This window comes from Passer montanus, unplaced genomic scaffold (genome assembly GCF_014805655.1).
Source record: "Passer montanus isolate IOZ18808 unplaced genomic scaffold, ASM1480565v1 scaffold53, whole genome shotgun sequence".
Lineage (NCBI taxonomy): Eukaryota > Metazoa > Chordata > Aves > Passeriformes > Passeridae > Passer > Passer montanus.
The window spans coordinates 4,664,530-4,682,054 of NW_024370263.1; the positions used below are offsets into that span (position 1 = coordinate 4,664,530).

Genomic DNA, 17,525 nt, shown 5'->3' on the forward strand with positions numbered 1-17,525 from the left:
TCCCTGCTGCTTTGCAGACTCCTGGCCTCAGACCCATCCCAGCTGAGTGAGGATGAGCTCCCCGGGGATTTGCAGTCCCTGTCCTGGCTGACATCCGTGGATGTGCCTCGGCTCCAGCAGATGGCCAGTGGGAGAATGGATTTCAGCCTGGGGGCCCAGAATGCCATGCTCCAGCAGACAGGTACAGTGGGCTGGGAAATGGGAATAGGGAATAACTGCTCCCTAAACAGCACAGCCTGCCCCTGCCACTCCCCCTCAGGCTCCCTTTCCTTATCCTTTTACATTTTGCTTCCTGTGCAAAGACCTGGAGCCTGTTGGCTTCTCATGAGGACTCTGCTGGTGCCTTCTCCCCATTCCAAGAGGGAGAGAGCTCCAGCACTGGCAACACTCAGATCCCATGGGAATTTCTGTTCAGTGCAGCTGCTGGTGACTTGCTGGGCTGAGGTATTTTAAGTCCTGGGTCTTAGAGGTTTTCAACAGCTCTGAAATGAGATCATTAATCTTTCTGCTTTGTTTCAACACTGATAAAACAAAGGGCACCTCATTTACCTCACACCTCTTTGCTTCTTGCAGCCTCGCAGCGTGTGTTGGTTGAACTCCTTTCTTTCCCCTGTGAACATCCTTTAGGCAAACACAGAGCTCAGAATATCACCCTGCCTGCCTGAGAGCACAAATCCAGCTCATGCTGAATGTGCTGCTTCTCTTTTGTAAGACACAGTGTCTGTGTCACCACCGTGGGCTGTTAAACAGCTGCTGCCTCTCATTCCCTGCCTAACGAGTTTTGGGAGCAGCTGATGTCATCTGGGCAAGCTGTGAAAAGCCAGAGAGGTTGCATTCTCCACTCCAGAGCTTCCCTGTGCTCAGCTGCATCTATTAACCCCCTTCCCTGAGCTGTGCTTCCATGGGAGCATCCCTTGCCTTCCTCTCTCCACGCCAGGTGCTGTGGGGAACGCGATGCACTCGACGCCCGGAGCGATGATCCACGTCCAGGCCAGCCTCCCACAGGGAATCCTGGGCCTCAATTCCATTTCAGCACACGGAGCCAATGTAAGAGCAGGCCTTGGTGGCTCATCATTGCCCCAGCTCCTGGGACAAGGTGGTGGGAATTCCTTGACTGGTGTGTTTCTCTCAACAGATGAGCCCCTACGCCCTGGGTGGGCAGCTGTCCCCTGGTTTGCAAACACAGCAACAGCTCTTTCCGGAGAGTCATCCTCCTCATCCTCCTCATCCTCCTCCTCCTCCTCACTCCCAGCAGGTGTTTGCCCTGGCCCAGACCCCCCAGCAGGTACTGGTATGTGCTTGTTGTCTGTCTTGAAGTACCTGCCAAGATCAAATCTAGATATCTTTTTAAAAGAAAATCAAAACATCCCTAAACCCACACACCCACTGGACATTTTGCATCTGTCATTTCCCTTCTTTTCCCTCTGCACACAGTGTAACCCAGCAGCAATCTACAACACCTCTTATGGGGCACAGCCACACTATTCCCAGCCACGCCTGGCTCCCCACTCTGCCCAGGAACTGCACCCAAAGCATTATCCCAAGCCCATCTATTCCTACAGGTGAGTGGGGAGCAGGGAGCACATTCCTACAGCCTGTCCTGGGATGGCTGTGACACTGCAGGGGTGTCTGAGTCCTCTGCAAGGGAACACAAATCCCCTCATCCATGCAGGAGTTCTGTGGAAGCTGCCTCTGAGGGGTAGCAGGAGTGAAAAAGGAAAGTAATTCCTGGAGAGCAGCACAGTGGGGAGAAACAACACAGAGGAGTAAAATCTGAGGATCACAGGGAAGTGGTGACAGCACCAGGCCTGGCAGAGCCCAAGAAGAAGGGTTTGGACAATCCTTTTGGCAATGTGGACTCTTGGGGATGGTGCTGTGCAGGGCCAGGAGCTGGACTCGGTGATCTTTGTGGGTCCCTTCCAAGTCAGTTTATCCTGTGATTCTGTGACTTCTGAGCCCTTGGGAACAGAAACCCCAGGATCCCAGCTGTCTGTGTCTGACGAGGTGGGTGCAAGGTTGCTAGATCAGAAGGTATGAACAGGACAAGAGGAGTGATTCCCACTGCCAGAGGCAGGGTTAGATGGGATTTTGGGAAGGATTTCCTCCCTGTGAGGGTGGCGAGGCCTGGCACTGGCTGCCCAGAGAAGCTGTGGAAGTGCCCGAGGCCAGGTTGGATGTGCCCGAGGCCAGGTTGGATGTGTCTTGGAGCAACCTGGGCTAGTGGAAGGTGGCAGGGGGTGGAACTGGGTGAGCTTTAAGGTCCCTTCCCACCCAAGCTGCTCCATGGTTCCAAGCCATTCCCGGGTTTCCTGCCCGCAGCTGTTTGATCGCCATGGCGCTGAAGAACAGCAAGACCGGGAGCCTGCCCGTGAGCGAGATCTACAGCTTCATGAAGGAGCACTTCCCCTACTTCAAGGTACCTGAGCACTGCCCAGCTTGGAAGTGCCACATCCCAGCCCCCTTTCCCCCCCATTAACCCCTTCCTGCCCCCGGCAGACTGCCCCTGACGGGTGGAAGAATTCCGTGCGCCACAACCTGTCCCTGAACAAGTGCTTTGAGAAGGTGGAGAACAAACTGAGCGGGACGTCCCGCAAGGGCTGCCTGTGGGCCCTCAACCCCGCCAAGATCGACAAGATGGAGGAGGAGATGCAGAAGTGGAAGAGGAAGGATTTGGCTGCTATTCACAGGAGCATGGCTAACCCAGGTAGGGCTGGTGGCCCACCTCTCCATCCTGCACATCCATGGCATTCCCTGCTGCCTCTGGGGTTACTGTCTGGGGGAGTATTTTAATATTGAGTCATATTTAATGAACTTTTCATAGAGAAGCATTTTAATGCTGTTTCCTGCCTGTTCTTCTGCAAAACTCTCCCTTTCCTAAGACATTTTCTTGTTTATAAAATAGAATTTAATGTTATTTATACTACAATTGATAGTATATTTATACTAAAATAGATATAACATTATAAATATTATGTAGTTATATCTATATCATATAATATATATCTATCTATATATCTAATATTATATCTATATAGATATATATTATATCTATAATATTATATATATTGATATAGATATATATTATATCTATAATATCTATATCTATCTATATATTATATATATACTATATGTCATATATATATATTATCTATAAAATATTTATTATTTATATCTTATTTATAATTCCCCTCATATTTATAAAATTTCTTATTTATAAAGAAACACGTTTTTGAAACTTTCAGGAGCTCAGTATTGACAAAATCAACTGGAGTTTTTTTGCTACAAAATCAGTGACATGCAGCCAGAGACATATTATTTGTTTAAAAGCAAAAGGGCCACTGCAACAGTCAGGAGTTTTTTGTAGTTATTTGGGAGATAAGCAGAATTCTGAGTGTTTCTCTGACCACAGAGTTCTGCAGCTGGGGGTGAGCTGCCATCAGGGGTGGCTGGGCTGCTCTGCAGTTTCATGATCATTTCTTTAGCTCAGTCAGGAACAACCATGGAAGTGGATTTGGGGAAGGAATTAGGTGGCATTTCTTTGCTCCCTGCACGGTTACAGCCTGTGTTGGGTCTCACACTGTGAAAATCAATTCATGCCATAAATGCAGTTGTGCTTTGGCCAGACAAATGGGTTAAAGCATCTCTTTTCCTCCTTGGAATGGGCAGAGGAGCTGGACAAGCTGATCACTGACAGACCCGAGAGCTGCCGGCGGCCCAGCAAGCAGGCAGAGCCCGAGGGGCCCCCCCTGGGCCGCATCTCCGTGTCCCAGCTGCAGCCCCAGCCCATCATGACGCTGTCCCTGCAGCCCCTCCCGCTGCACCACCAGCTCCAGACCCAGGCTCGCCTCGCCCCCAACTCGCCAGCACCTGCACAAACTCCTCCTCTGCACACCCTGCCTGACATGAGCCACAGCCCCCTGCCCCACCATCATCCCTTGGGACGCGCCCCCGACTTCCCGAACGTGGCGGTGGACATGAGCACGGAGGTGGATGCTCTGGATCCAAGCATCATGGATTTCGCACTGCAAGGTACTGGAGGAGGGCTCAGCTGGGGTTTGGGATGTGTTAACACTGAATATCCAACCAGGATCCTCAGTGGGGTGTTCTGGGTGTTGGCATCTGCAGGGTGACTTTCCGGGTCACCCTCAGTAATTCTGTCCCTGTGCCAGGTGGGACAGCAAAGCACCTTCCTGGCTCCAGTGCAGGCACTGCAGGGTGGAAACAGGGGTGTCCAACCAGCTGGATCTGGGACACCACACCTCTCTGCCCCTGGGAAAACAGAGCTCTGCTCGTGCTTTGGGGCTCTCCTTCTGTGCAAGTGGAATTTCTCTGGTTTGTAGCAGTGCCTGACATGGTCCTGGGTGGAGCAAAGGTAGAGAGGTGCTGTCTGGAAAGGTCTGGAAGCAGAGGATTTGAGAGATAGACACACTTGCTTCCCAGAAAGACCTGGAATCACAGGAATTGCGGGGCGGGGATCAGACACACTTGGTGCCCAGAAAAGTCTGGAATCACAGGATTTGGGGGACCAGACTTGCTGTCCCTTGCACTACCGTGGTGCCACCCTCAAGCAGCAAATGAAGCCCTTTAGTCCCGGCCCCGGGGACCTGGGGATGGATGTGCTGCTGTGAGCAGGATTCCATCTTTTCCAGGGAACATTTGGGAGGAGATGAAAGACGACAGCTTCAGCCTGGACACCCTGGGTGCCTTCAGCAACTCCCCCCTGCATCTCTCCGACTGCGAGCTGGGCACGCCCGGCCTCACGCCCGCGTCCAGCGGCAGCGACCGCTCCTTCTCCGACCTGCAGGTCCTTTACACCACCTACACCACCCTGGACAATGTGGCAGCTGCTCAGTACATAAACCCCCAAGGGAACAAACCCATCCCTCTGCTCTGAGCTTGGCACCGTTCCACGGATCCCGAGGGACGGTTCTTCCCCGCGGTTAAAATCCGACCGGGAAGCTCCAAGGGCTCGTCCTGCTTTGGGATGTGTTGGCTGCTTCCAGCGTGTGAGGCCAAAATAAATCAAGCTGGGACTCGTAAAACCACTTTCCCCCCATGGCAAGGGCATGGACACTTGTGTTGTGGGATTGGGGAGCTCTCCAGAAGGACCTGGAAGGCAGCAGGAACTTTCACTGGAATGTAACTGAGCTAAAAATCACCAAGTTAAGGGAATTAAATTTATTCCACGCTGTGGTGGAGCTGCTGTGTCACCACTGTCACAGAAGCCACCACAAGCCAAGGGGCTGGCCAGCCCCAAGTTGGTTGATTGTGCCCCTGGTGTGTCATTTTTTTCTTAATTTGCCAAATTGGACAAAGACCTCCCCCAGTTCCTGGAGATATTTGCACCACTAACACTTTTCTGATGTAACTGTTGTTAATTTATTGTTAGGAGGTAGAAAAAAAGGAGCAAAACCACTAAAAAAGGAAAACTCACCTCCCTAGCAGACCACTGTTATATCTAGATTTGTAAAAGTCTTCACCCCTGAAGGAAGTGGTACTACTGAACTATTAAACTAATCACTGGCTAGAGGATTTTAGGAATTATGCCAATTTTTAGGATTTTTAAAAAAAATAGATTTATAGTCTTGTGTATTGTGCTTCTGTCTATTCTTGTGCTAGGCAGTATTACTATTTGTAAATTTATTTATATTTATTGTTATGAAAAGAAATTATGTGAACTGAGCACTGTTCAATTTGTATAATGCTGCAGTAACCTGTTTTACAGCCACTAAATTATTCATCATCAGAACCACAAGCATCTTAGCAGTTTTGACACTACATTTCTTTAATAAGCACTTTTGATACTGTGAAACTCATGCTTTTGAAAAAATTCAGAGACCAAATATTGTCACTGTACCTTTCATAATAGTCTTTGCTAATTAACTAAAAAACCTGATTCTAATGTAGCTTTTAAAAAAATTTCAAACCCTGCTTTCTACTTGTTAACATACATTGCAAATAATGTGATGAAACATCTGAAATATGTTGGAATTTAGCATTTAGTCTACTTATACCTCTGTGAGCAAAAAGTGATATTTATATCTTGGGTTTTGTCTGTTCCTGTGCATTCAGAGAATTTCCCGGTGCCGTATCCAGGTGCTCCCAGGCTTTTCTCTCCCACACCCATCCATGGATTAAAGCTGGAGGGTGCAGGATGCTGGAGTGGCCCCACAGGGCACTTTCTTGCTTGAAAATATGAAGATCAGGGGCTTGGAAACACCTGTGCCTGTATCCTCTCAGTGCATCCCTCCCTGGCAACCTCTTCCAAAGGGCACCAAGATGCTCCACGTCATAATTTATTGTCCAAGGACAAATGTGATGAATGATCCTTTGCTGTGACTGGTGTCACCTATGATGTCTTTGCTTTTTTTTAAATAAACATTTCTTAGCACTACACCTGGGGCATTCTGGATGTGCTGTGTGGTGCCTGCTCTGGTGTCATGCTGGGTTTCCCCAGGCCTCATTCCCTTTACAGACCCTATGGCCAAATTGAAGGTGGATTCTTGGCTCAAATCCTCCAAGAGAACAAGAGTTTACAGGCATTTACTGTAAGAGTTTATAGGTATTTACTCTAAGAGTTTATAGGTATTTACTCTAAGAGTTCTTCCTCTGTGGTGTCACCCTGTTCCTGAAACCCTCTGAAATGCCTGGAAAAGCTCTGGAGTGGGAACAGGGGCTGGCAGGAGGGATGCTCAGAGCTGCCCCACCCCAAACAGGTCCTGTGCCACAGAAAAGGGGCTGCCCAGTGCCAGACACACCAGGACAATGACAGGACACAGGACAATGACAGAAGACACAGAGGTCAGGGAGTTCCCTAGGAGCTGAGCTCACTTTATTGCCTGTCAGCAGTGACACCTTCCAGCCAGGAAGTGGCTCACAAGACCCTTCCATCCCCACCCCAGGACAGGGAGACTCCTACAGACTCTGGGGAGACCAGACCAGGAGGTGTCCAACACCTTCACCCCAGGGCAATACCAGCACTGCACTTGAGCCAGGTGTCCCACCTTCCATTGCCATCCCACCTCCTCCTTCTGAGCCCAAGGTAAATCTGTGCTGGGGAAACGACACAGACAGAGGCACTGGAAAATTTCAAACTTCCCCTCCATGACCGAGATGATCAAAGGCTACCTGAGCAGCAGGGTACAGGTCCCACCAGGTGACAGCTCCCCCTGGGTCTGCTGCTTCCAAGGAGGAATCAGGTCACTGGGGCAGGAGAAGCTGGAGCCATCCTCCCTCCTCTCCATGCTCTGCAGGAGCCAGAAAAGACACGAGATGGGTGAGAGGCACAGCCAGGTCAGCCAAAGCCTGGTGGATCCTTGGACATTCCCACAGGAGCAGCTCCCAGATTAGCTCACTGAGGTCTTCCCTGCACTCATGGCCACATCTACTCTTTACCCCACAGCAAGGGGAAGGATGACAGAAATTGCTCCTCACAGTTTATAAAGCATCACTTGGAGACTGCTTCTCATTTCCTGGTCTTGGTGCCTGGTCAGCTTGAACCCAGCCAGCTGGACACTGGCCCTGACCAGGGGTCTGTGCCTCCAGCTCTGTTCCAGTCTCATGAGACGTGTCTGACCTGGTGCTTGTTTGAAAGACCAAGGGCTGGCAACTAAAACAGGAAAATATTTTGGATTCTTTTAAAAACCAAATTCTGCACCAGGTCCAGATTCCAGGCTTGGCTCAGGACAAGTTCATCTTCTGCCAAGCTGCCCCTCTGGCAGCACCCCCAGTGCCAGAGGGAACTCTGCATGGATAGCAAGACCATCTCCATGGCTTAAAATACTTAAAAGCACTGGTGTCCTTTATTTAGGCACATGAGCAAGAGTCCAAGGCTTCAGTTCAAGGGCTGAGGAATCACGTGGGCAGGTGAGGTCTGGCTGTGTCATGGAGCTTCTCCTACCCCATGGTGACTGCCCAGCTCAGGAGGGGTCATCAGTGTCCACTGTGGACAGAAGATGGGCAACCTGGGCCTTCTGTGGCCCGGTGATGTGCTGAGCCATCTGCACGATGCAGTCCATGGTCAGCTCGGGGTTGGCCTGGAGCAAGCTGCAAGGCACAGGGCAGAGAGAGGTTTCCTGAGAGGCTGAAGTGAGAATTGCCTGGTCTCTACTACCTGCTATTCCCATTCCAGGGATCTCCTTCTCATCCCAGCTCCCACAGGCACTCACCTCCGGATGTGCTTGAGGATGTAGTCCCGCTTCAGGTACTTGATGTTCTCCCTGATGGCTGACTGGGTGCCATCCTCCTCCTGCATGTGCTTCTCCAGCCACTCCACCACCACCTGGTTGTTGTCCCAGAGGTAGCCCTGGAGAAAGCAGCACTGTGAGCAAGAGGGTCCTGCTGCCTGCAGAGCCAGAGGCCCCCTTCCTCCTGCAACCTCAAATCCAGGCCATGGGATTTTTCTTCCCTGTCCTGCACCTATCTGCGAAATAATTTAAAAAGCAAAAAGGTAAAACATGGTTCCTTTGCATGTCCTGCTTCCTGAGGCAGGCACAGCAACATCTGTGTCATTTGAGAGCAACCTAAATGCTAAAAACCCCCCTTTTGCCCTGGGAAGCCCTGTCATGGTAAAAAATGTTTATTTGGGGACCATTTTGCCATCGCTGAGCACGAGTACCCAACTGGGGTCAGCTGATTTGAAGAGCCAGCCCCAGCCCAGGGCTGCTTCACTGCCCATCCTCACACATTGCCATCACACACTGAAACACGACTGAAACCTCTGAATGGTGGGAGATCGAGGTGATCCCTCGGGATGCCTCAGGAAGCCGGGGCTGGGGGTACCTTCTCAGCTCCTTCCGTCTCCATGAACCAGCGCCGCAGCATGGACTGGATGTGGATGTGGCTGAGCTCGCTGTTGGCCTTCAGCACCTCCCCCTTCACCACCTCCTCCAGCAGCAGCCGCCGCAGCCTCCAGTAGAGGAAGGAGCGGGCGCTCTTCCACTCCAGGATGTCCTGGGAAAGCGGAGCACAGCCCGGGTTTGCCGGCGGCTGCTCGCTCCCAGCTCCGGCGGGATGCAGGGCAGAGGGCGGGGATGTCACAGCGAAGGGATTTCCCCCCCAGCTCTGCCTGTCACCTCGGAGCCCTCCCCGGTGCCCGGCTCACCGTGATGACCCCTTTCTCCTGCATGCGGCCCGGGGTGTCGTGCAGGTCCGCGAAGCGCACGGCCACCTGGTGGTACACGGGCAGCAGCAGCTCCTCCCGCGCCTTCAGCTGCTTCTCCAGCTGCTTGCGCTGCGCCTCCGACAGCTCGGGGGACCCTGCGGGACACAGCGGGCTGAGCAGCCCCCCGGTGCTGCCACCAGGGCGTCCCCCCTGTGCTCCCACATCAGCCACCGCGCCCAGTGCCACGGCTCTTTCCTTGGCACACTGACACCAGAGCCACACAAAGAGGTCACACCACACTCAGTGCCTGCTGCATGAGAGGGGAGATGGCATTTGCAAGGACTGTGTGGGACCATGTTGTAACAGGCTGGAGGGACATGGGGGAAAGGAACTCCCAATCCATCAGGAACCAATTCAATGTGGCCATGGCCATCCTTCATCTCAAAGCATGGGAGAAGACCCCAACCCCATTTAACCTATTGACAAAGCCCCCAGGAGATACGAGGTGTTCTAAAGTACCAGCACATCCTCTCAGCTCCACCAACAGAAAAGACATAAAGAGTTTTCCCAGGACACTAAAGGACTCCTGGTGGTTGCCACCAAAGTGCTTGAGCCTCATGTTTAACTTACCACCACCAATGTCCACAATGCCAAACTCCCTTTCCTTACCCAGCTGTTTAACAATCTCAGCATAAACTGTATCGATCCTTCTCATGGTCTTCACCAAATCCTTCTTTCTGAACTTGATCTCAACTGTTCCTCCAGGCTCCAAAATGCCTCCCCTGGAAGGGAAGTTTGGTAAAGCAAGGACTGGTGTGCAGGGAAGAATAAATCCCAGGCAGCTGACACACACAGGTATTTTGGATGACACGCACAGAGGTGTTCAGGATGCTGACCTGCTCTCCTTGTCAGCATAGAGCTCCACGTGCAGGGGGTTGATGGTGGAGTCGATGACCACCCAGGAGCCGCCGCGCAGCTCGGCGTGAGGGGGGATGTACACCAGGACAGGCTGCTTGAAGTCCCGCAGGCTGTCCACGATGAAGGCGCCAAACTTCAGCATCTGGTCGTACATGTCTGAAAGCCAAAGGGACTCAGGGGCTGCATGTCCCAATTGCCACTGCCCCAGCCTCCTCCCAGCTGCCCAAAGCCACCTTCTCTTATTGGAGAGACAAAGCACCCTGCAAAACCAGCCAGCAGGAAGCCACCAACCCCTGGGACCTCTGCCCTGTGATGCCCCATGACTTCCCTAGCCCAACCCAACCCAACCCCACATCCCAGAGTGGTGCATACCCTGGTAGGCTGGGCCATCCCAGGACCCTGTGGGGTGGCAGGGGTGACAGAAGTTTATCTCACCACGTTCCCATGCTGTGTGCAGCCCAAGCACAGGTACCTTTCATGCCGCTGGAGAAGCCTCTCCAGTTGGCAAAGATCATCAGTGGGAGGTGTTCCCGGTTGAAGTCCCGAATGGCCTGGGCTGTTTTAAAAGCAGAGTCTGGGAACCAGACCTGTCCAGCCTGCTGGATTATCTGAAAAAGACAGTGAGTAGCTGAGACTGTGCTAGTTCTTCCTGGCATGCCACATGAAACAGCTGGAAGAAAACAAACTGCCCCAGCACTCTTGATTTCACCTGAATTAAGGGAAATTATGTCCAAAGATCATGCTGAGCTATTCCTCCTCCCTTCCCTCAAGCTCCTCTCAGATGCCAGCTGGCCCCAGCTGTACCCCACTCACCTTTGCCTCTGAGTCCAGGTTGGCAGGGTCAGCAGGTATTGTCACCTCCACAGTGCGGGTCTCGACAGCGATGACACCCACGGGGAGACCTCCCAGCCTGTGACAGGGCAGGCTGGGCTCAGCAAGGCCAGGTCCCCTCCACCCCAGCCCCACCAGAGAGCTGCTCCCTCTTCACCACCCCAAAAGCAGTGCCACAGCCAGGGCTTGAAGATGAGGGGCCACACATGCAGGATCCCAGCTCCATCCCTTGCACTTGGCAGTACCTCGCTCTGCCAACCACCACGGTCTGAGCCCACGGCTTCATGATCTCCATGAAGCTGCCCTGGTCGAAGAAGCCACTCTGCCAGGTCCCTTTGAGAGCTGCAGAGCACAGGGAAACATGGAATGGCGCAAGGGCAAACACTGAAGGGTTCCTGAGCACCAACCCACAGCCAAGAGCACTTCTGCACCTACAGGAGGCATTTGGGAGCAGAGCTGCACAGGTCTTGGGCTGTTCTCACTTACTTGGATGGGGTCTCCCTGCCAGCATCCACCTGGGGTCATAGGGGACTTTGGAAGGGACAAAATCAATTTCTCTTTCAACAGGGTCACTTATGGCAGTGACAGGAACTGGGCTCTGGTTATCCTGTAAGGCAGACCCCAATGGCAGGTCAGCAGCCAGGTATGGGTGACATCCCCCACCTCCCCCTGCAGCACCCTTGGGTACCTTGGGTATGTATGAGAGCCACTGCAGGATGGTGTAGACCCCCTCAAAGTCATCTGGGACAGTGACATGGGAAACGCCGTTGTTGTGCATGATCTGCACTCCTCCCAGCTGGTTGTTGGATGTGTAAACCTCCCGTCCCAGCACCTAGACAGAGTTCCCAAGGGAAACACACGGGGCTCTGCTGACACAGGAGCTGCTCCCTTGCTCTGTTTGTCAGCCCAAACCTCTGCACAGGCAAATTCCCTCTGGGCTTTGGCCGAATCTCCACCTCTGTCCAGGCTGATGTTCCATGGGACAGGGAAGGAGCCCACACAGGTAGTGGTGAGAAGGACAGTACCATGGAGGACATGCAGCCAGAGCTTGGTACCTTGTTGAGAGCTGTGACACCCGTGAGGATGATGTGGGAGTTCTCCACCTGGATGACACGCTGGCCCAGCCTCACCAGGTAGGCACCGATCCCGATGGCACGACAGGTGACCTGGGCACACACAAAGGGACACGTGGGGTCACTGGGGCTGCAGCACAGAGCTGGAGAAGGGTGCTGTGAAGGGCTTGTTGCATCCTGTTACCCCTCCCATGGTGACTTTAAGAGCCAGCAGGAGAGAGGGAAGGAGCAGAGGGGGGAAGGGCCCCACTGTACCATGCTGATGGTCACTATTTCATCATAGGCACGGGAGGACTCCCCAGCAATGGTACCAGCAGCTCTCAGGTTTTCCACCCCAAATCCATTGTCCTTCCCAATGATGTCCAGCAGGACATACCTGCAGGGAAAGTGCAGCCATGGTGTGGGAAGAACTCACCTGCATGATGTGCCTGGCAGGATGCTGAGGTGGGAGGTGCATCCTGGTGGGGTGTAGGGCAGAGCTTGGGGTGGCTCCATGTGTCTCATGGGATATGGGACTCACCTGGACTCTCCACCTTCCTCCACGTGCTCACAGCGCACTGAGTTCATGGTGCTGATCCTCGTGTAGTCCTGGGGAGTCAGGTACAGGTACCTGAACCCCTGCAAGGAAAGAGGAGAAGGATGAATTGTGGAGCCCCCCACACACATGCTCATGTGGGACATGGCCCTTTCCCAAACCTATCCCAAACCATGCTGTGCAGCAGCTCAGGGACCAGAGCTGGACAGAGCAGCTGGCACCTTCACCTCCACCACCTGGGAGAAACCAAAGGAACCATCCCCATGGTGCTGAGTGCAGGTATGGCCTCAATCCCTGCTCTAACCCCACAACTTGACATCCCAGTTTAGCTCTGCTCATCCCTTCCCCAGCTAGACCCTCTTGTTTCCTGTGCTGCAGGAGGGGAGGTGCCCACACACCTTGTAGGGCTCGGCTGGGTCCACCCAGGCCACCTGGAACATGTGTTTGATCTCGTCAGCGAAGCCGATGCGGGCGCCGCTGTTGGCAGCGATGTAGATGCGGGGGATGCCCTCAGCCCGTGCCAGCTCCGAGGCCCTCAGGAACACCAGGTCCTCCTCAGGCCCAAAGGAGCCAATCTTGTGTGTGATGTCGTTGCAGATGAGCACAATGTCCCGGCCTTTGGGGTACTCAGGGGTCTTCAGCTTCATTTTGAAAGCAACCATCCCCACCTGCCTCGAAACAGCACAAGGTTACAGGGAAGAATCTCCAGAGAATCACAGAGTCACAGAGTCACAGAATGATTTACAGAATCGCAGAATTAACCATGTTGGAGACCACCAAGATCTTTGAGGCCAGTGTTTGACTGATCACCACCTTGTCAACTAGACCAGAGCACTGGGTACTCAGGGGTCTTCAGCTTCATTTTGAAAGCAACCATCCCCACCTGCCTCGAAACAGCACAAGGTTACAGGGAAGAATCTCCAGAGAATCAGAGAGTCAAAGAATCACAGAATTAATCAGGTTGGAAAAAACCTCCAAGATCGTTGAGGCCAATGTTTGACTGACCACCACCTTGTCAACAAGACCAGAGCACGGAGTGCCACATCCAAGAGACACAGAGGCTGAGCTGCAGGTAGCATTTACCAACAGACAAAATTACTGAGAAGCATCTCCCAAGCTTGAAACACAGCCAAAGACACCAGCCATTCCCACCTGCTTCCTCTGCCCAATTCCGAATCATTCCCTGCTACCTCGTTCCCTCCAGGGACCCTGTTCATCTGCAAGAGGTGCCCCTGAGAGTCCAGGACCAGCTCAGTGTAGGTCAAGATGTCCTTGGGATACAGGTCTGAGGAGCCCCACAGCTTGAAGAGAGCCTGTGGAGACACAGCACGTTGCTTGGAATGGTTTGGCTTGGAAGAGACCTTAAAGACCATCTAGTTTCAGGAATTCCAAGAGCTAGGAAATGGTTTAGAAATGTCTCATATAACCAAAAATGTTGGAGCTTGGGTTCTTTTTGTTTTCTCATTCGACAGCCTGAGGAGAGGGACCTTTTCCTTAGTGGGAATATTTGGGGAGGGTGGGGGCAAAGACCAAATGCAGTAATTTAGAGCCTCCTTCTGCTCAGCCAGACTCACCTGCCTGATCATCTCTGGGAAGTCATACACGTAGGTGGTGCCCAAGGACTGTGCCTGGAACCGCTTGGCCTGAAGCAGGTCCTTGGTGACGTAGGGGGTGTTGATGAGCATCCCATGCTGCGGCCCCTGCTTGTCCCCATACGACTGGAACATGATCTGGAAAGGAGAGCAGAGCATTGGTTGCCTTCCCTGGATGTCATGGTGACTTTTTCTGGAGCTCTGCTGAGCCCTGCTTGGTCAAGGTGATTTTCCACCCATTTCTTTTTCTATTGAGGGGACTGTCACACTGATGGGGTGCCAGTACTAGAGACACACTGACACTCACCATCACTTTCAGCATTCAAAATTGCCCAGCTCCACACCAGCATCAACCCAAGGAACCCAACTGGGATGCAGCCGAGCACATTTTGAATAAAGCACCACCCCAAGGAACCCCACTGCATGCAGACAGATGGGATGAAACCAACCCAGCTGTGGGAATGCTGTTGGAAGTCTGGGGGCTCTGGGCAGAGCAGCACTGCAGGTTCACAAGGAGTTTTGCAGAAGCCCCCCCAAAACTCTTCTGGAGCTGGCACACTCAGGGAGCCATGGCTGGGTTCCTGCAGTCACCGCTGGGGTTACTCACGCTGCCGGTGCTGGGGTCCCTCACTTCCTTGTAGAGGCTGATGTCCAGGTAATATCCCGACTCGTTGGTGAGGAAGAGGCGGATGGGGATGGCGGTGGCAGTGGGCGTCAGGCGGATGTTGATCTTCACCTCGGCCTGCAGCACCCGCAGCTTCCAGAGGCGGCTGCCGTAGCGCATCACCATGGAGCGCACCGACTCCTCAATCTGCACAGGGGATGGCACACAGGAGAGCTGGTGACCCCAGGCACAACACTGAGCACACGATGCCAAGGCTGGAGCAGCCCTGTTGCATGTCCACCCCAAACAGCCATTTTGGATTTGCACTGGGTGAGCCCCTTCTGTCTCTCCATGCCTCCTGGTTGGGCCTGGTGCTGATATCCACCCTCTCCACTGGGGACAAGGAGGGATGGTGAGGGGTGGCTGCCCATCTGTTCAGTGGTCATGAGCATAGGAGATGACAGAGGAACTTTTCCAGGACAGAGGAAGCAGGACCCCAAGAAACACACCTTGGACGGGTCCATGATGACAGTGGGCACGAAGTTGAGGAAGATGTGGTTGCAGTCAGTGCGCACTATGGTGTTGTTGATGGCCACCTCCAGCTCGTCCATGGCCTCCAGGAGCAGCCGCTCGCCCTCGTTCTGCAGGTACTCGAAGGAAGCCTCCTGTGATGGAGCAGGTGGCTCAGCAGGGGCCATGCCACCCCTGCACCCTCACTGTGCCCCCGGGCGCCCCGGCACCACCGTGCCTTGGTGATGAGGTCGGAGTGGCGCACGATGGCGCGGATGAAGAAGCGGTAGTCGGTGGCCTCGGTGCCCGCCTGGACCTTGGCAGCCCCCAGGTACAGGTGCATCTTGTGGTTGGCACAGGGGATGGCCACCAGGTCGAAGTTGCGCATGCGGCTCAGCTCCAGCTGGAAGGCGAGCGCCGGCTCCAGGTGCCGGTAGATCCGATCCTCTGCGAACTGCCAGGCACAGCCGTGAGCCTCCAGCTGGAAGGCACCGCGCCGGCACCGCTCCCATGGGATCTTACCTCGTCCCTGGCTCTGAACGTGAAGAACTTTGGGAATTCTCTCTGCAGCAAAAGGGAGAGAGAAGACAACATGAATAGGCCTGGTCCACAGAGGATTGTTCTGATTCTCCATTAAAAAGAAAAATACTTGCAGGCTTTGTTCTCCCCCAAAGGGAAAAGGGCTGGGAGGGATTGATTAGATTGGATTTTAGGAAGAAATTGTTCCCTGTGAGGGAGGTGAGCCCTTGGCACAGCCTGCCCAGAGAAGCTGTGGCTGCTCCATCTCTTCAAGTGTCCAAGGTCAGGTTGGAAAGGGCTTGGAGAAACCTGGGACAGTGGAGAGTTCCACCCCATGGCAGGGAGTGGAACAGGATGAACTCAAAGATCCCTTCCCATGCAAACCACTCTGGGCTTTTTACTCTGTGATGGCTTCTAAAGGCAGCTTAAAGCTATGGAGTGGCTCTGCAGGAAGCACGTTACTGGAAACATGAGCAGGATAAGGGATGACACAGGAGATGAATCACTCATTGAATTGCTCATTAATTAATTGCCAGCTCCTAAAGCACAGTGGGTCCATCCATCACTCAGTGCTGTGTCTGTAAGGTATTTATAGATGTCAGAATCTCAGCTGCACTCACCTGCTGGGCAATGAGGAATGTGATTCTCCGGAGACCACGTTCAACGAGGATATTTTTCTACACAGAAACAGAAGATGCCACCAGTTAAGAGAGCTGAAACATCTCCACCAAGGCAGCAAATGAAACCTAAACTGCAGCATTTTGGGGTGCACTACGTGGAGAGGAGGCAGTGTCTTGGGGTACAGTGTTCTGGCATGCAGGGTTTACAAAAAGAGGGTCCAGCCCCAGTGACAGACCTTGGACTGGGCAAAGGCTCTGAAGATGGGCACCAGCTTCTCATCTTCCATGTGGTCAGCTGAGCAGAGCGCGATGTTGAGGATGTGGATTGGCTCCTCACGGATGTTCTGGCAACAAAACCCCACAGTAAACCCTGGCCAGCAGCACCAGTGCTGTCCCAGCACCACCTAGGGGTATCAGTAGCAGCTTAATGCCCACCTTGGTGTCCTCCTCATCATAGGTGGTGGCCTGTGCATCACTGAGGAGCCCACTGTCCGACGGGGAGTTGGCAAAGCACGAGATCACTTCATCAAAGTTCCTGCCCAAACAGCAGGGATGGGGTCACAAGCCAGCACATTGTGCCCACCCCCCTGCCTGAAGGGACAGCGCCAGGAACCCACTGTGACAGTGTGATAGGGACACAGGTACCAGCACAATGGCCCCACCATCCCATGGCAAACACACAGCTCATGAAATGCAGCTCTGAGCTCTGCTGTGTTAATGTTCAGAGGGGTTTAGCCTGTGCCATGTAAGCTTCTTTATGTCCCCACAAAGTGTCATACTGAGAATACCCAGTCTGCAGCTATGGTGGGAACTGAGCTGCCTCTAGCACTGCCCAGCTGCCCCCAGCTCTGGTTCTTCCACCCCATTTTGCTCTCCAATGACTGCAGTGGCACCCAAAGTGCACAAACACTGGCCAGGCATGTCCCTGCACCCCCACCTTGTGAAGTCCTCAAATCTGCGGAAGGCCACCATGACTCCCATCCTCTGGCTCGTGGGGGAGAAGCCGCTGTCCATGAAGAGCTCAGTGCTGTGCCGGGCCAGGTCAGGGTTGGAGATGCTGATAGGGACGGACACCCTGCCATGGGGAGCAAGTGTCAGCCCTGGGGGAGGCACCATGTGGGACCACACAGCTCCCACTGGGGACCTTGACCTGCAGAGGGCTCATCCTGCTCCACTGGCAACAGGACAGTGTGGTGGCAGCACCCACTTTGCACAGAGAG

The 17,525-nt window shown here is 53.4% G+C and overlaps 2 protein-coding genes across 3 annotated transcripts in view; one reads left to right on the forward strand and one right to left on the reverse strand.

Annotated features, from left to right (window-relative positions):
- FOXN4 (forkhead box N4) lies at window positions 1–7,775 on the forward strand (the record flags this gene model as incomplete). The annotated part of the gene is made up of 8 exons (XM_039724662.1): window positions 1–181; window positions 938–1,047; window positions 1,136–1,285; window positions 1,435–1,562; window positions 2,320–2,416; window positions 2,497–2,704; window positions 3,667–4,029; window positions 4,650–7,775. Coding segments are annotated over 8 exons (1,482 nt in total), but the record flags the coding sequence as incomplete, so codon positions are not given.
- Window positions 6,811–17,525, reverse strand: part of ACACB (acetyl-CoA carboxylase beta) — a 22,245-nt gene continuing 11,530 nt past the window's right edge. For both annotated transcript variants that reach the window (XM_039724264.1, XM_039724263.1), the window contains 25 exons: window positions 17,243–17,380; window positions 16,741–16,840; window positions 16,542–16,649; window positions 16,306–16,362; window positions 15,689–15,730; window positions 15,405–15,620; window positions 15,166–15,321; window positions 14,660–14,863; window positions 14,035–14,190; window positions 13,651–13,773; window positions 12,859–13,128; window positions 12,446–12,543; window positions 12,181–12,301; window positions 11,908–12,018; window positions 11,541–11,684; window positions 11,339–11,459; window positions 11,098–11,194; window positions 10,835–10,931; window positions 10,494–10,629; window positions 10,000–10,177; window positions 9,773–9,885; window positions 9,104–9,258; window positions 8,782–8,952; window positions 8,169–8,305; window positions 6,811–8,046 (listed from right to left, as the gene is read on the reverse strand). In XM_039724264.1, coding sequence (XP_039580198.1) covers window positions 7,920–8,046; window positions 8,169–8,305; window positions 8,782–8,952; window positions 9,104–9,258; window positions 9,773–9,885; window positions 10,000–10,177; window positions 10,494–10,629; window positions 10,835–10,931; window positions 11,098–11,194; window positions 11,339–11,459; window positions 11,541–11,684; window positions 11,908–12,018; window positions 12,181–12,301; window positions 12,446–12,543; window positions 12,859–13,128; window positions 13,651–13,773; window positions 14,035–14,190; window positions 14,660–14,863; window positions 15,166–15,321; window positions 15,405–15,620; window positions 15,689–15,730; window positions 16,306–16,362; window positions 16,542–16,649; window positions 16,741–16,840; window positions 17,243–17,380 — 3,376 coding nt within the window. In that variant the 3' untranslated portion in view covers window positions 6,811–7,919. The remainder of the gene's footprint in view (window positions 8,047–8,168; window positions 8,306–8,781; window positions 8,953–9,103; window positions 9,259–9,772; window positions 9,886–9,999; window positions 10,178–10,493; window positions 10,630–10,834; window positions 10,932–11,097; window positions 11,195–11,338; window positions 11,460–11,540; window positions 11,685–11,907; window positions 12,019–12,180; window positions 12,302–12,445; window positions 12,544–12,858; window positions 13,129–13,650; window positions 13,774–14,034; window positions 14,191–14,659; window positions 14,864–15,165; window positions 15,322–15,404; window positions 15,621–15,688; window positions 15,731–16,305; window positions 16,363–16,541; window positions 16,650–16,740; window positions 16,841–17,242; window positions 17,381–17,525) is intronic.